This window comes from Gallinula chloropus (assembly GCF_964237585.1).
Source record: "Gallinula chloropus genome assembly, contig: HAP1_SCAFFOLD_349, whole genome shotgun sequence".
Classification (NCBI taxonomy): Eukaryota; Metazoa; Chordata; class Aves; order Gruiformes; family Rallidae; genus Gallinula; species Gallinula chloropus.
The window spans coordinates 36,501-52,521 of NW_028168363.1; the positions used below are offsets into that span (position 1 = coordinate 36,501).

At 50.7% G+C, this 16,021-nt stretch overlaps 1 protein-coding gene across 1 annotated transcript; it reads left to right on the forward strand.

Moving 5' to 3' along the window:
• Nucleotides 1-14,873: 14,873 nt before the first annotated feature.
• LOC311204569 (olfactory receptor 14A16-like) lies at nucleotides 14,874-15,797 on the forward strand (the record flags this gene model as incomplete). Its single annotated transcript, XM_084280979.1, has 1 exon — nucleotides 14,874-15,797. One exon carries the CDS (start codon nucleotides 14,874-14,876, stop codon nucleotides 15,795-15,797), a length of 924 nt encoding a protein of 307 aa, XP_084137105.1.
• Nucleotides 15,798-16,021: the final 224 nt, after the last annotated feature.

Sequence of the window (16,021 nt, forward strand, 5' to 3'; positions counted from 1 at the left end):
CACCTGGCTACTGCCATGCTGGGACAATGGGGCAGGCAGCAGGGAGAAGGCAGGGAGGCCAAGCAGCTGGGATCCCTGTCCAGAGAAGGAGGCAGTAACAAGGCAATTGGAAGGAAGGCTCAAGCCCTCAGCCTCTGGAGGTGACTTCTATCAAGTGTAAGGGCAGGGTACCAGTTCATTGAAGATGTTGTGTATTGGCCAGACCAGTGGATGGCCATGGAGAGAGATATCCATTATCTGAGGGGATGAGCCATGTGAGAGATGATTTAGTGTGATCCTGATGATCTGCAGCTCTGTGCATCCTGGGCATAGACGTCCTGCAGAGAGGGCACTTTGAAGACCCAAAAGGGTACCAGTGGGCTTTTGGAATAGCTGCCTCAGAGACAGAAGACATTGAACAAGTGTCTCTTCTGCCTGGGCTGTCAGAAGACCCTGCTGTTGTGGGGCTGCTAAAGGTTGAAGAACAGCAGGTACCAGTTGCTACCATGATGGTGCACAGGCAACAATACCACACCCAACAGAGACTCCCTGATTCCCATTCAGAAACTGATCATCAACTGGAGAGTCAGGGAGTGATTGGTAGAACCCGCTCACCCTTCAACAGTGCAATCTGGCCAGTGCAGAAGCCCAGTGCAGAGTGGAAGCTGATGCTGGACTATCGTGCCCTGAATGAGGTCACGCTGCCTCTGAGTGCTGCAGTGCCAGACCTGCTGGAACTCCAGTATGAACTGGAGTCAAAAGCAGCCAAGTGCTACACTACAACTGACATTGCAAATGTGGTTTTCTCGTCTCCTTTGGCAGCAGAACACAGGACACAGTTTGCTTTCAGTTGGAAGAGAATCCAGGACACCTGGGATCGACTGCCCCAGGGCTGGAAACACAGCCCCACCATCTGCCATGGACTGATCCAGTCTGCATTAGAGCTGGATGAAGCCCCAGAGCACCTCCAGTATATTGATGATGTCATGGCATGGGACAGCACAGCAGAGGAAGTTTTTTTTTAGAAAGAAAATACTTGAATTCTGCTAAAGCTGGTTTTGCCATCAGACAAAGTAAGGGCAAGGGACCTGCTTAAGGAATCCACTTTTTAGGAATAAAATAGCAGGATGGGTGTTGTCAGATCCCAGTGGATGTTATCAATACAATTTCAGCTATGTCTCCACCCACCCACAAAATGGAGACAGAATCTTTCCTAGGCACTGTGGGTTTCTGGAGAATGCATATCCCAAACCACAGTCTCATTGTCAGCCCTCTCTACCATGTAACCTGGTAAGAGAACGATTTCTAATGAACAGTGAGAAGCCTTTGAAGAGATCAAACAGGAGACAGTCCATGCAGTGGCCCTTGGGCCTGTCCAGACTGGGCCAGATGTAAAAATATGTGTTCTACAGGTCAGCCTGGGAGAATGGCCCTACCTGGAGACTCTGGCAGAAAGCACCAGGGGAGGCTCAAGGTCAGTCTCTGGGGTTTTGGAGTCGGGGCTACAGAGGATCCAGACACTGTAACAGAAAAGGAAATACTGGCAGCACAGGAAGGGGTTTGAGCCACTTAAGAAGTGATTGGGACTGAAGCCCAGCTCCTCCTGGCACCCAACTGCCAGTGCTGGGCTGGATGTTCAACGGGAAGGCCCCTCCTACACACCATGCCACTGATGCTACGTTGAGCAAGTGGGTTGCACTTATCCCACAGTGGGCTGGAATAGGAAACCCCAATCACCCAGGAACCCTGGGAGTGATCACAGACTGGCCAGAAGGCAAAGACTGTGGAATATCACCACAGGAACAGGTTCCACGTGCTGAAGAGGCCTCACTGTACAGTGAACTGCCAGAACATGAGAAAAAATACACCCTGTGCACCGATGGGTCCTGTGGCATTGCTGGTAAACATCAGAGGTGGAAGGCTGCTGTGTGGAGTCCCACACGCCAAGTTGCAGAAGCTGCCTATGGAGAAGGCAAATCCTGCCAGTTTGCAGAGGTGAAAGCCACCCAGCTGGCTTTAGACATTGCCAAAGGAGAAAAAAAGTCCAATATTCCATATTTCTCTATACTATATCCTGGATGGTGGTCCATGGCAGATGGTCTAAATAATAAATGATGTTACGAACCTCCCCAGTACTCTGAAAACGTAAGATCTGGGCATGATGTAGTTGGTGTGGAAACAGGGGTGGATAATGTCCTGGTTCTGGCCAGGCCAGGCTCACCTCCCCAAGCAGCCAGCACAGCTGAGCTGAGTTGGCCTGGGCTGTTTGCCACACCAGTTGACATCACTTCCCCATCAAAGGGGCTGGCTGGGGAGGGGTGGTCATGGCATGGTGCAGCACTGTTATTGTTGGGTTTGCAAGGTATACTCCGTTCTATTACTGTGTGTGAGTGCAATTGAGGCTGTTATTGTTCCCCTTTTATGGTGCTTTTGTCAGTAAACTGTCCTTATCGCAACCCACAGAGGCTCTGTCTTTTTCTCCTCCTGGAGTGAGCAAGCAGTATGTGGTGCTCAGCCATTGTTTGGGGCTGAACCACCACAGTTTCCAAGCCACAAGCAGCCAGCTACTCTAGGAGAAAGTTCTTGAAAACTGTGTCCAAGGTCTTCCTGAATTCAAGGTAGACAACATCCAGAGCCCTTCCCTTGTCCAAGAAGCAGGTCACCCTGTCATACAGGGAGATGTGGTTGGTCAAACAGGACCTGCCCTTATGAATCCAAGCTGACTGGGCCTGATCACCTGGGGGTTCTTCATGAACTGGTTAATGCTACTCAGGATGGTCTGCTTCATCAGCTTCTCTGGGACTGAAGTCAAACTCTCAGGCCTGTAATTTCCCAGATCATCCTTCTCTCCCTTCTTACATAGGGGGTTATGTTGTCTGATTTCCAATCTGCTAGTATCTCTCCAGGCAGACAGGACTGATGGAAAGTGGCTTGGTGAGCCCCCTTGCCAGCTCGTTCAGCACCCTTGGGTGCATCCAATTCAGTCTGTGCACATCTCTGCGGTGCAGCAGGACCATCTCCTCCTGGATTGAGGGGGGCTCATTCTGCTCCCTGTCCCTGTCTCCTCACTCAGAGAATTGGATTCTCTCTGTACAACTGCTCCTATTACTAAAGACAGTGGCAAAGATTTCATTAAGCACCTCAGCCTTGTCCTCATCTTTCCACAATGTTTCCTCCTGAATCTGATAGGGGATGAAGGGTCTCCCTGGTCTTTCTTTTATTTAAATGGACGACAGATGAATTTCTAGCTGGGCTTTGGATGAACAATGAGGAGAAACTCTACATCCTGTTGTTCTTCCCTCAGCATTACACAACACATGCTGACCCAGGAAGAGCCTGAGCAATGCCTGAGGGACAGGACCTGTCCTTCATGGGATGGGGGTCAGGGCTTGGCCTTTATGCTTCATCAAACCAACCCAGGGCTTGCTCAGCATCTCAGCTGCTTGTACATTGCCTTTGCCTACCAGCCAACATGGCCTCCAATTACCTGTTCTAACGAGTCCCTGGGGAGGCTCAGCCAGCAATGGCTCTCAGTGGGACTCATTAATACTTCAGGGTACTTTGGCTTCTGCTTTTGACATGAATATTTTTCTGTAATTTCCTCTCAGCACCTGAGCTTCAAGGACTCAACACCAAATGCACCCCAGGGCTCATTAAACTAACAATCAAGCCTTAACGATCTATGTCTCTTCATGTAATTATCTTCAAGTCTTTAACAGATCTACAGATCATTGAAGCTGTTTCAAAGGGAGCTCAGAGTAAAATTGATTTCTTTTTAAGGGTGTAGGTTATTATTTTCACTGTAGAGGAGAGGTGACAACATCTGACTGAGATTGATCCAGGGTGCCTCCTAAGGAGGTCTGGGCTGGTCTGAAAAAGGGTCCCTTGAGGTCTGGCACAGTGGGGACAACCTTGCTGCACATCTCCACAAGCCCACCATGACTCTCAGCAGCCAACTGGGACTTGCATCCCTTGTCCTTACATCAGGTCTCTCTCTGCACTCCACAGTGGGGCATTACAGCCCCTCTGTACCAGCTCCCCTGCTTTCCTTAGAGAACTGGCTGCACACAGGCAGCACACAGGGAGTTATTTTCCCACCAACAGAAGAAACCTGACAAGATTCACCATTAAATCAAACACTCCTCACTCTGTGCCAAGTGCAATCTGCCACCAGTGAGGTTCACCTGCCACAAAGCTTAACCCTGTGAGAGATGTTCTAGTGAGGAAGGAGACTGTGAAATCACCACAACTCAAGAGCTGGCTAAAGACAGAATGAGTCAGACAACTGCCAGAAAGGCAAGGGTTTAACTCCCTGAAACTCAGAGCAGCAGCTGGATGGTTGAGAGGTGTCTGAATGGTCCAAGGGGAAGGTGAAGGGAAATCTAGAGAGCAACCAGAAGCGCTGGTGTGCAGATCCACTGTTGGAACAATGGTCAATTGACTTTGGACAGGTAGAAATATGTGACAGACAGGGGAGAATAAATGCACAGCGGTCCTGTTTCAGGCCAGGCAAGAGTTCACCTCCCCAAGCAGCCAGCAGAGGTGAGCTAAATTAGCAGAGGTGACCTGAGTTAACACAGCTCAGCTGAGTTAGTCCAGGCTGTTTAGCATAACACCTGCCATATCTCCCCCATAAAAGGGGCTGGTTGGGGAGGGACACTCATGGTTTCCTTAAGGACAGTCTGAATGTGGCTGGGGCATTTGGTTGGTCCTTGCATTGTGCATTACCATGTGATCCTTTGGTCAGTAAAGTACTCTCTGTTATCACTGGATGTGAGTGTAGTTTGTGATGTGCTGTTATCATTTTTTCACAGTGATTTTGTCAGTAAACTGTCCTCCTCCCAGCCCACAGAGCGTCTGTCTGTTTCTCCTCCAGGACTGAGCATTATAACCTGACCCTTGTACATGAGTACCAAGGGAATGGTCCTAAAATTGCCTGATGCCATTTTAGGACTCTACCAGTGTCCACCTTCAAACACACTGAACATCCAGAAATATCTCCCAAACAAAACGTGCGAGGGATGAAAGATGGGTCTGGACTACAGCCTCCCCAGGTAGCACCCTAGCAGCACCAGGAACCTTGGGGCTCAGGGCTTTCCTTAGAAAGGGAACAATCCTGACAATGCCTGATGTCACTTTTGGGCTCTACCAGTATACACTTTCCAACTGCTAAACGAACAGCAATAGATCCTTAAAAAAAGCTTTGAGGGATGAAAGATGTTCCTGGATTGAAAGCTCCTGAGATAGTCCACAAGCAGCCCCAGTACCCTTAGGGCTCAGGGCTTTCATAGACAACAGAATCTTCCCAGCAGTGCTTGACATCAGTTTTCGGGCTCTAACAACGTCCAGGTTTGAAACTGCAAAACGTCCAGCAATAAATCCCCCAAAAGAAAATCAAGGGCTGAGAGATTGTCCTGCCTTGAAACCTCACTAGGTAGCCCACTATCAGCTCCAGTTATACTCGGACTCAGGTCAGTCCTTACGAAGGGAATGGTTGTAACAGTTCCTGATGTCATTTCCAGGCTCTACCAGCATCCAACTTGGAAACTGCTAAACGTCCAGCAATATCTCCCAAAGGAAAAGTGAGAGGGTTGAAAAAAGTTGCTTGGAATGGAACATGCCCAGGAAGCCAACTAGCAGCCCTGGTAACCTTGGGGCTCAGAGATTTGCTTGCTAGGAGAACAGTCCTAAGGCAGGCTTCTTTATGTCACTTCCAGGCTCTGCTACCATCCAGCTTCGAAACTGCTAAAGCTCCAGCAATAAATCCTTCCTAAATAAAATTTGAGGGATGAAAGATGTTCGTAGGCTGAAACCTCCACTGTGAGAGGCGAGTAGCCCCAGTAGCCCTTGAGATCCCCTTGCCATGGGAACAATCCTAACAGAGTCTGATGTCATTTTCAGGCTCTACCAGCGTCACCCTTAAAATATTCTAAATGTAGAGCAATAGTTTCCCAACCAAAGGTGTGAGGAATTAAAGAGGTTCCTGGCCTGAACCTCCCCCAGGTAGCCCATGAGCGACCCCATTAACCTTGAGGCTCAGGGCACTCCCAGACAGGGAACAGTACTAACAGGGCCTGATGTCAATTTACAGATCTACCTGCATCCACATTCAAAACTTCTTCATGTAACACAAAGCACCAAAGCAAAAGGTGTGGGGACTGAATCCTCCCCAGGCACTGCACTAGGAGCACTGGTAAGCTTGGAGCTCAGGGCATTCCTAGCCATGAGAATGGTCCTAAAAAGCCCTGATTTCATTTTTGGCATCTACCTTCATCGACCTTCAAACACGCTGAACGTCCAGCCATAGAGTCCCAGGTTCTTTAACACCAATTGCTGTCATTTTGTTAGAGGGAACACAATTTGGAGAGATACCTGCATGCACACATGTGCACTGTTAACAAAATGGAGCTGCACTTCAAACTGACCTTGACAAACGCTGGGATTTCCAGACCAGAAACATCAAGAAGTTTTCCAACCAGAAGAGATCTTCTCTTCCTGACCATATTTTGTCTGGGCTGGAATGAAGTCTCATGTTTGCAGCCCCCAGAGTTCTGTGGGGTGGATTTGTAAGCAAAAAAGTCTAACTAAATGTGTTTGTTCCTTGCTGAGCAGGGCTTGCACAGCATCAAGGGCTTTGGACTAATTCTGCTCCAGAAATGAGTCAACTGGGAGTGCCCAAGTGCTGGGAAGGGGACAGAACAGGTCCAGGTGACCATAACTGACCAAATGAATTCTCCATACTGTATGACTACAAGAGTGAGCCCACTGTTGTGTTGCACTTGTTGTCTGCAAAGGTGGGCTGGTTTCAGCCAGGATAGAGTTGATTTTCTTTCTGGCAGTGGGTGTAATGCCGTGTTTGGGAGTTCAGGTGAGAGCAGTGCTGATAACACAGGGATGGTCAAGTTGTGTCCAAGCAGTCAGGGACTTGTCAGGTTTTTATGCTGCCCTGTTTCCGAGAACACGAGTTGCACCCAGGGAGCTGGGCGGGGACACAGCCAGGACACAGCCAGGTGACCCAAACTGGCCAAAGAGCGTATTCCATTCAATTGTGTCATGCTCAGATGATGGCTGGAGGGGAGAGGATCGTACAGATCCCGGACATGCAGTTTTGGGGACTGTCCAGGTTCAGGACAGCTCTGAGCTGCTCCCCCTGAGCTGTGCGGGTCAGTGAGAACCTGCACTGTGCAGCACCAGTTTGTATATTGTGCTGCAAAGTCCTGTTGTTGTTGTCAGTCTCTCTCTGCTGGCCCAGTAGACTGTTCTCATCCCAACCCACGATGTTTTGGGTGTTTTGGTTTCCTTTTTATTCCCTTCATCCCAGCCACAATCCACCCCCACACCGTGTTGAAGAGAGAGAGTAGCTGTGTGGTACCCGGCCCTCAGCTGGGATGAAACCATGACCAAAGGTTCCAGCACAACACCCCCACATCAAGGCAGCTCAGACATGATGGGTGGAGAACTGGGCACAAGAAGAATTTGGTCATTCTGGGGGAAGCCATAGCAGTCAGAGGTGCTGAACAGGGATCTGGCCATGAGCACATTGGGCTGTACTGGGAGGACCGTGGCCACACAGACAAGGGCCCTTCTTGTCCATCTGGATGCAGCACTGGTGAGGCCACTTCTGGAGCAGTCAGTCCCAGTGTGGGGCTCCCCAGTCTGGAGAAATGGGGAGGAACACTTGTGTGGGCAGTAAAAGTATGCCAAGTTACGATTAGGGGTCTTGTGTGGAGGGGTTGAGTGACCATTGCTTCTATAGGTCGGGGAAGGGGAGGCTGAGGGAAGCCCTGTCTGTGGTATGTGGAAAGCACATAGGGTATCAAATCCACTGAAACTGCAGCTTTAAAGGTCAGAGTGGACGTGAGGATAAAGAAATGTCACTCTGAGGGCAGTGCTGTGATTGAAAAGTCACTCAGAGGAAGTGTGGATGAGCTGGTGGGTTTGTGCTTGTGGGAACAACTGGTGAGGAGGGAGAGACATCAGAACAGGCAGGGACATCATGGGGTGAGATCAAGGTTGGGAAGGGTGCTGGGTGCCTGCAGCCTACAGGGAAACAGGCACAGGTGTGGGGCAGTGTGGGATGGGCTGTGGTGCAGATGGCCAAGGATGCCAGCCAGGCTGAAAGGGCCTGATAGTAACGAGGTCTTTGCCCCCTTAGCTGTGGCTGCTGTCCCTGCCACAGAGGCTTCAGAGGAGACACATTGTCCTCATTGCCACAGAGCATTGTTTTCCCATTGCACCCACCACAGGGGAGGCCACCATGTGTCATACCCCTGTCCTTCCCTTGGTGTCACACTCCCCACATCCCAAGGAAGAGCCCTGAGACACAGGTGAGGGTCAGAATCTCCCTGCCCAGGGGCTGGGGGTCAGCACTTGGCATTTCTGCTTCATCAGACCAAGCCAGGGTGTCTTCAGCATCAGAGCTGCCTGCACTTTGCCTGGGTTTGTCCTCATGGCCTCCAGTTGTCTGCTCTAAGGAGCCCATGCGGAGGCTTTGTCAGGAATGGCTGTCGGTGGGGCATGTAATGCTTCAAGGTACTTTGGGCATTACTCCTGACTTGAACTTCTTGAGAGGTTTCATCAGTCTTCTCTTGCTACCTTGAGGTCTGTGGACTCAGAATAAAAGACACCATGGGGCTCATTAACATCCAGAAAGCCCTTACAAGCATGGCTCTTCAACTCATATTCATTAAAGAGCTCAAAACTGCTACAATTACTTGGATTTTAGTTGTGTCCTTAGTGATACAGGTTTCAAAGGAATTTTCCATGAAGGACCTTTTTCAGTCACAGGTATTTTCTGTCATGGCTCAGTTGATAGAAGCAGTGACAGCAGCATTATGGGATGGATACCGATCTCCTAAGTGTTGCTTTTCACAAGGCGTGGCGACCTGGCTCAGGAACGGCAACGGTGCCACCCTCTGGCCGCTCGGTCCATCAGCTCACAGACACCAACGTGGGGGACGGCAAATGGCGTTTGATGGTGACTGCAACAGCCTTCTATAGCTTAGATTTATGACATCACTTCCGCCCGCTTACATCATCGGCTTAATGCTATTGGCTACCTGGAGGGCGTCCTACTGTTCCGTACAGCATGACATCTTCCGACCGCCAGGCATTCACTACCTACAACATCCACAGCTCCCTCAGCTGCTCCTCATAGGATTTGCCCTCCAGCCCCTTCCCCAGCCTGGTTGCCCTTCTCTGGACTTGCTCAAGGACCTCAATGTCCTTTGTCTGGTGGGGAGCCCAGAACTGCACACAGTACTCAAGGTGTGGCCTCACCAATGCTGAGTCCAGGGGCACAATTACCTCCCTAGACCTACTGGTCACACTGTTTTTGATACAAGCCAGGATGCCATTGGCCTTCTTGGCTGCCTGGGCACACTGCTGGCTCATATTCAGCCTGGTGTCAACCAACACCCCCAGGTCCCTCTCTTCCTGACAGCTCTCCAGCCAACCTCCCCCCAGCCTGTAGTGCTGCATGGGGTTGTTCTGTCCCATGGGCAGGACTCTGCCCTTGGCCTTGTTAAACTTCATCCCATTGGTCTCAGCCCATCGGTCCAGTCTGTTCAGATCCCTCTGAAGAGCCTCTCCACCCTCAGGCAGATCAACACTTCCTCCCAGCTTAGTGTCATCTGCAAACTTACTGAGGGAGCATTCAGTCCCTTCATCCAGGTCATTGATAAAGATGTTGAACAGAACTGGACCCAGGACTGAGCCCTGGGGGACGCCACTCGTGACCAGCCTCCAGCTGGATTTGGTTCCATTCACCACCCCCCTTTGGGCCCAGCCATCCAGCCAGTTTTGAACCCAGCTGAGGGTCCCCCTGTCCAGGCCAGTGGCAGCCAGTTTCTCAGTCAGAATGCTGTGAGAAACCCTGTCAAAGGCTTTCCTGAAGTCCAGGTAGACACATCCACAGCCTTCCCCTCGTCCATTAAGCGGGTCACCTTGTCATAGAAGGAGGTCAGTTTAGTTTGACAGGATCTACCTTTTGCAAACCTATCTTGGCTAGGACTGATCCCCTGGCCATCACACATGTGCTGCATGATAGCTCCCAGGATGACCCTCTCCATGATCTTCCTTGGGACTGAGGTCAGACTGACAGGCCATTCTTGCCTATGGGTGTCACATCTGCAGCCTCCAGTCGGTGGAACTTCCCCAGTCTGCCAGGATTGATGATAGATCACAGAAGGGGATTGGCAAGCACATCTGCCAGCTCTCTCAGCACCCTCAGCTGGATCCCATCTGGCCCCAATGGGTTCATCTTCAATTTACGGGCACCTTTCCCCACACTTGACAGAAGTGGCCTCCAGAGGCTGAGGGCTTGGGATGTCTTTCCAACTGCCTTGTCAATGGCTCCTTCTCTGGACAGGGATCCCAGCTGCCTGGCCTCCCTGCCTGCTAATTCCAGGCTGTGTGCCCCATTGTCCCAGCATCAGAGTAGCCAGATGATGATGTGCTCCCTTGGAAAGTGGCTGAAATTGTTTCTCATGTCTCTCAGCTCACTCAAGGACAAGGATCTGGATATAACCTCTGGTACCGCTTCTTCCTCATGATCTTGTGGTTGTCACCGTTCATCATCATCTTTCACAAGGCTAACAGATTTCTCCTTCTGTATAGGGGCAACTGATATTGGTACTGGTTGGCTGTCTGGCTCAGCTATAGCATTGGACTCTGAGGTAGAACAATAGCAGCCAATTACACTCAAACCTGGTGATAACACCGAGTACCTTATTGACCCAAAGACTGAGGATTGACAGAGAGCTGCACATTATGAGGACCAACCCAATGCCCATCAGCACTCAGATTGCCCTGAAGGCACCCAGGAGTGCCCCTCCCCAACCAGCTTCTTTTATGGGGAAGTAATATCAGGTGATGTGGAAAAAAACCCTGGCTAACTCAGCTCACCTGGGCTGGCTGCTTGGGAAGGTTTATTCTGGCCTTTCCAGAACCAGGACATCCATAGGGGAGCTCGGTGCTTAATAACCATTCCAGATGTGGCACAACAAACTGCCATTGTTGAGCTCCACATTCAGTGCCAAACAGGACAGTGGTTGTTTGACCTTGGCTGGACACCAGGTGCCCACCAAGCTGCTCTGTCAATCCCTCCTCAGCAGGACATGGAGGGGAGAAAAATGTGAAGGAAAAACCAGAACCCAAACCTGTGGGTCAAGTTAAAGTCAGTTTACTACAGTAAAAGTAAAAGTCCAGGGGTGAAATCAAAGCAAAAGCAAAAGGTGATTCTATGCTTCCCATCATCAGGCGATGCCTGGCCACTTCTCAGAAGCAAGGCTTCAGAAAATGTACTGGATGCTCCTGAAGACCAATATTGAGAAAACAATGAATGTCTGCCATTTCCATCCCTCTCAGCTTCTTATTGCTGAGAAGAAATCATATGGCATGGAATATCTTGTTGGTCAGTTTAGGTCAGCTCTCCTGATTGTTTCACCTCCCCAGGTCTTGCTAATGCCCAGTCTATGGTGGAGGGAGGGGCAAATGCTGGAGAGACTACAATAATGAACATGACAACTTGCCCAAGAGAGCAGCCCTGCAGATGTCCAGGAAGAGCAGAAGTGCAAGAGCTGCAGCTCCCGTGTGTCTGCAAAAGGCAGGAGGAGGAACTGGCTGATGGAGCTGCTGTTGGACATCTGCTGCCTCTGGGCATTGAAAAGCCTTGTAGAAAGAAAAGACAGAAGAGATTTATAACAAAGAAAACTAAAATGCTTGATGTGCCTCACAGATCCCAGGAAGTGCCATGAGGAGCAGAAGCCTCTCCCATGGGCTCCCAAAGAGTCATTCCTGGTCTTCAGTTTTGAGTACGAGTGAATGTGGGTGATCAACTCTGACACACAGTTTCCGTCAGACGAAATCCCCTGTCAGGGTGAAGGGGATCATGGAAACTTCTCTCCCAGTTCTGTTGAAATGCTTAGAATTATTTTCAATTTTCCTCATTTTATTTAGACACACCTGTAATTCAAAGAGTCTTCAGGAAAAGGGGAAAATCATCTCTAAAGATGGTACCTGGGACAAATGCCATTCTTCTCAGGGGGAGCCTCATCAATCAGGCTGATAGAGGTGACAAGGAAAAGATCGAGCTGTCCCATCAGCAATGACTTTCCCTGTAGCTGCAGGCCAAGAACATGCTGAGGAGGGAGTGTTTCATAGTCCTAACCATGATCATCTGCTGTCAAATCATGTGGCCAAAGGAATTCCCCAGCAGGCTCAAAAATGCTGCTCCCAGGCACTGCCCTCTTTCAGCAGTGCTCCATTGGACATTGGGTCTCCCTGCATGCCTCTTGGAACACATCTAGCACCTCAGTCTAAACACCTCCCTCCCAGCCTTCACCCCAAGTAATGCCCATGTGAGCTGGGACAATCAGCTCCCAGGCAGCAGGTGCCTCTTTTGTGCCCACTGAAACTGAGGTGGTGTTTGAGGAAGCCATAGGGCAGAGCTGTGTCCCCTTCCAGCCCCAGGGCTGCAAAGCAAGGATGAGGGTTTTGGAGAGAGTCACCTGACTCCTTCCTTCCACAGGGGAAAAGAGACCCCTCATTGTCCCTGTCTGTGTCTCCTGTCTCATGCAGAGACAAGGAAAGGAGATTCTCCTGCCCAGCTCTGATCAGGAGAAATGACAGAAGGAGATATTCAAGACCCGTCTGGATGCCTGTCTGAGTGATATGTCCTAGGGAGCTGCTTTGGCAGGGGGGTTGGACCCGATGATCTCTTGAGGTCCCTTCCAACCCCTACAATTCTATGATTCTATGATTCTCTCCAGATGAGGGAGGTAACTTTAGTGAGGAATTCAGTGTCTTTCAAAGTTGGTTCCTTGGAGCTCCAGAGACACCTTGAAGGAGCCCAAGGGGATGGAATATGTAACACCTTCACCTGCTCCTCTGCTGTGAGCTGGGCTGGGCTCCTGGGACTGTGGGAGCTCATGAAACATTACAGCGCTGCAGAGAGGCAGCTCTGCCCAGGAGCAGCTCCTCTGCCAAGCACACAGGGCTGGGGACACTGCCTGTAGGCACCGAGGGGAGACCTGTGAGGCTGAGAGAGCTGATGGATGCTGAGAGCTCACTGGAGGAGAAATCTCCACAGCCTCTCCCTGGTATGTCTGTGGGTGCAGGGCAATGCAGGTCCTATTCCTGGAGGGATGTCCTAAAGCTGGGACATGGGGGGTCTGTCAGGAGAACAGGTTCTCTCTATGACCAGAAAGTGCTGCCTGGAAGGGATGCCCTTCTGCCCCAGCAGAGGGACAGGGCAGGACAACTGTCTTCTCCTGGGCATAGCTGCAGATTTGTGAAGCAGCGTGTGCACCAAGGGATGCCCAGGGCTGACATCATGAGCAGGGTCCCTGCGGCCCAGGGACTGTGTGCTGGGGCAGTTACTCTGCTGCTACCAGGGTCAGCACTCAGCCTACCTGGTGGGCTTCCATAAGCATCGCTGCAGAAAGAAGCTGTGGGTGTAAATTGTGCAGTGTAGGGTCCTTCTGCTGTAAGACAGTGCTGCATGGGTCAGCTTTGCTCCCAGCTCCAGCTGATCTCTTCAGAAGTTCTGAAGGGACTATGAAGAATGACATGAAGGAAGCATTTGCCTTCCTGTCAGAGTCTTTACTATGACAATTCCTGTCTTGTGGACTTTCTGGCTGTGGTAAATAAGAATTTATTTCTCCCAAAGAGGTCTGCAGAGAAGATCTCAGTGCAGGATAGGTTGGATGAGGTTGTTAGCACAGAGGTGGAGGTGACGTAAGCAAAGAGCAGCAGCTGCAGGGACATCTCCAGGCAGCAGAGACATGGTCAGGGAGTTTAGAAGGAGCTTCTCCCAGTAATGTCCTGTTAGTGGGGATTTGGTACCTCCCCGACATCCCCCTCAGTGCAGACCCTTTCATACAGTGACCCCCTGGTTTGTGCCACCCAGCTCAGAATCAGAGCCTGGAGTTCCAGGATTTTAGACTGAGTCTTCTCCTTAGCAGACAAACACCCTGTGAGGAGAAACCCCTGAGTGCCTGTCTGTCTGTCCCTGTCCTTCCAGCGTTGGCTGGAACATTTGTTGCTGTTTCTCCTCCCGTCCTTGTTGCTTTTGTCCCACCATTACCAGGAGGGTTCCTGCTGGGCTGCAGCTGCCTCTGACAATGGCACCGCTCTCCCAGGGACTCTTGTGCCCCAGAGAGGAGTCCCATGCAGGAGACATCTCAGGATTGAGGCAATGGTAATGCCCTTTATCTCCTGTGTGTGGGCAGCTGCACTGAGCCCTGTGTGTCTCTGGCTGGGAGCAGGGAGCTGAGATCCTCCTTGGGTAAGAAAGATGAGACCACAGGAGGGCTTTGGAGTTCTGCCCTGTGAGACTGGATTCCTCAGCTCTCTGTGGGGTCCAGTATCTTCTATGGGGAACACCAGGTTGTGATCAGAGAGCGTCCAGCACAGGGCAGCTGAGAGCAGGGCTGATGGACAGAGCAGCTCTCCCCACTCTGCACTCAGGGGAAGGTTTCACTGGCACTGCAGCAGCAATGTCAGGGAGTCCTGACAGAAGAAACACTCCCCAGTTGCAGTGAGGAGAAAACCAAAGCTCTAAAGCTCTGCTCCGCCCCTGGGTGAAACTGGAGTGACAGTGCTGAAAAGCTCATTCCTATCCACAGGGGATTTAGTCTGAGATCACATACTCCTTCTATTTACTGACTGCTGCCAGGCAGGACTGAGTTCTCGAGAGCCACAGCTGAGCCTCCTCCCAGCAGTGGCACGCTCAAGCCAGCACAAAGCAGACCTCCCAAAAGGGACCTGCCAAAAGTCTTCCTGAATCCAGAGAGTCAATGTGAATTGGAAGAGGTTTTCCTCAAATTAGACTTCCCTAACTTCTCACTGTGCCTTTTCCTCCTTGAACAGGTCTCCACACTTGACAGCAGCAGATGTCCAACAGCAGCTCCATCAGCCAGTTCCTCCTCCTGCCCTTTGCAGACACAAGGGAGCTGCAGCTCCTGCACTTCTGCCTCTTCCTGGGCATCTACCTGGCTGCTCTCCTGGGCAATGGCCTCATCATCATCACCATAGCCTATGACAACCACCTCCACACCCCCATGTACTTCTTCCTCCTCAACCTCTCTCTTACTGACCTTGGCTTCATCTCCACCACTGTTCCCAAATCCATGGCCAATTCCTTGTGGGACACCAGGGCCATTTCCTACACAGGATGTGTGGCTCAACTCTTCTGCTTTGTATTGTTTATCTCCACAGAGTACTGTCTTCTCACTGTCATGGCCTATGACCGCTACGTTGCCATCTGCCACCCCCTGCACTACGGGACCCTCCTGGGCAGCAGAGCTTGTGTCCACATGGCAGCAGCTGCCTGGGGCACTGGGTTTCTCTATTCTGTGATGCACACAGCCAACACATTTTCACTGCCCCTCTGCCATGGCAATGCTGTTGACCAGTTCTTCTGTGAAATCCCCCAGATCCTCAAGCTCTCCTGCTCAGATGCCTACCTCAGGGAAACTGGACTCATTGTGGTCAGTGTCTGTTTAGGTTTTGGGTGTTTTGTGTTCATTGTGGTGTCCTATGTGCAGATCTTCAGGGCTGTGCTGAGGATCCCCTCGCAGCAGGGACGGCACAAAGCTTTTTCCACCTGCATCCCTCACCTGGCCGTGGTCTCCCTGTTTCTCAGCACTGCCTTCTTTGCCTACCTGAAGCCCCCCTCCATCTCCTCCCTATTTCTGGACCTGGTATTGTCATTTCTTTACTCAGTGTTTCCACCAGCAGTGAACCCCCTCATCTACAGCATGAGGAACCAGGAGTTGAAGGATGCTGTGTGGAAACTGAGCACTGGATGTTTCTAAGCAACAACGAACTGCTCATCTTCTTCTGCTTATCACTGACCATGAGGGCTGTGCTCTCTCTGCATCACGTCTGCCTGAGAAGGTGCACATATTTTTCTTTCTTAAAATTTCTCCTGACATTTATTAAATATTTATAAGTACATTTTCATCAACTGAATCACTTGACCACTTGTCTGAAATGGCAATGCTTTCCCACCATGACAGAACAGGAATTTCCTTGAAGT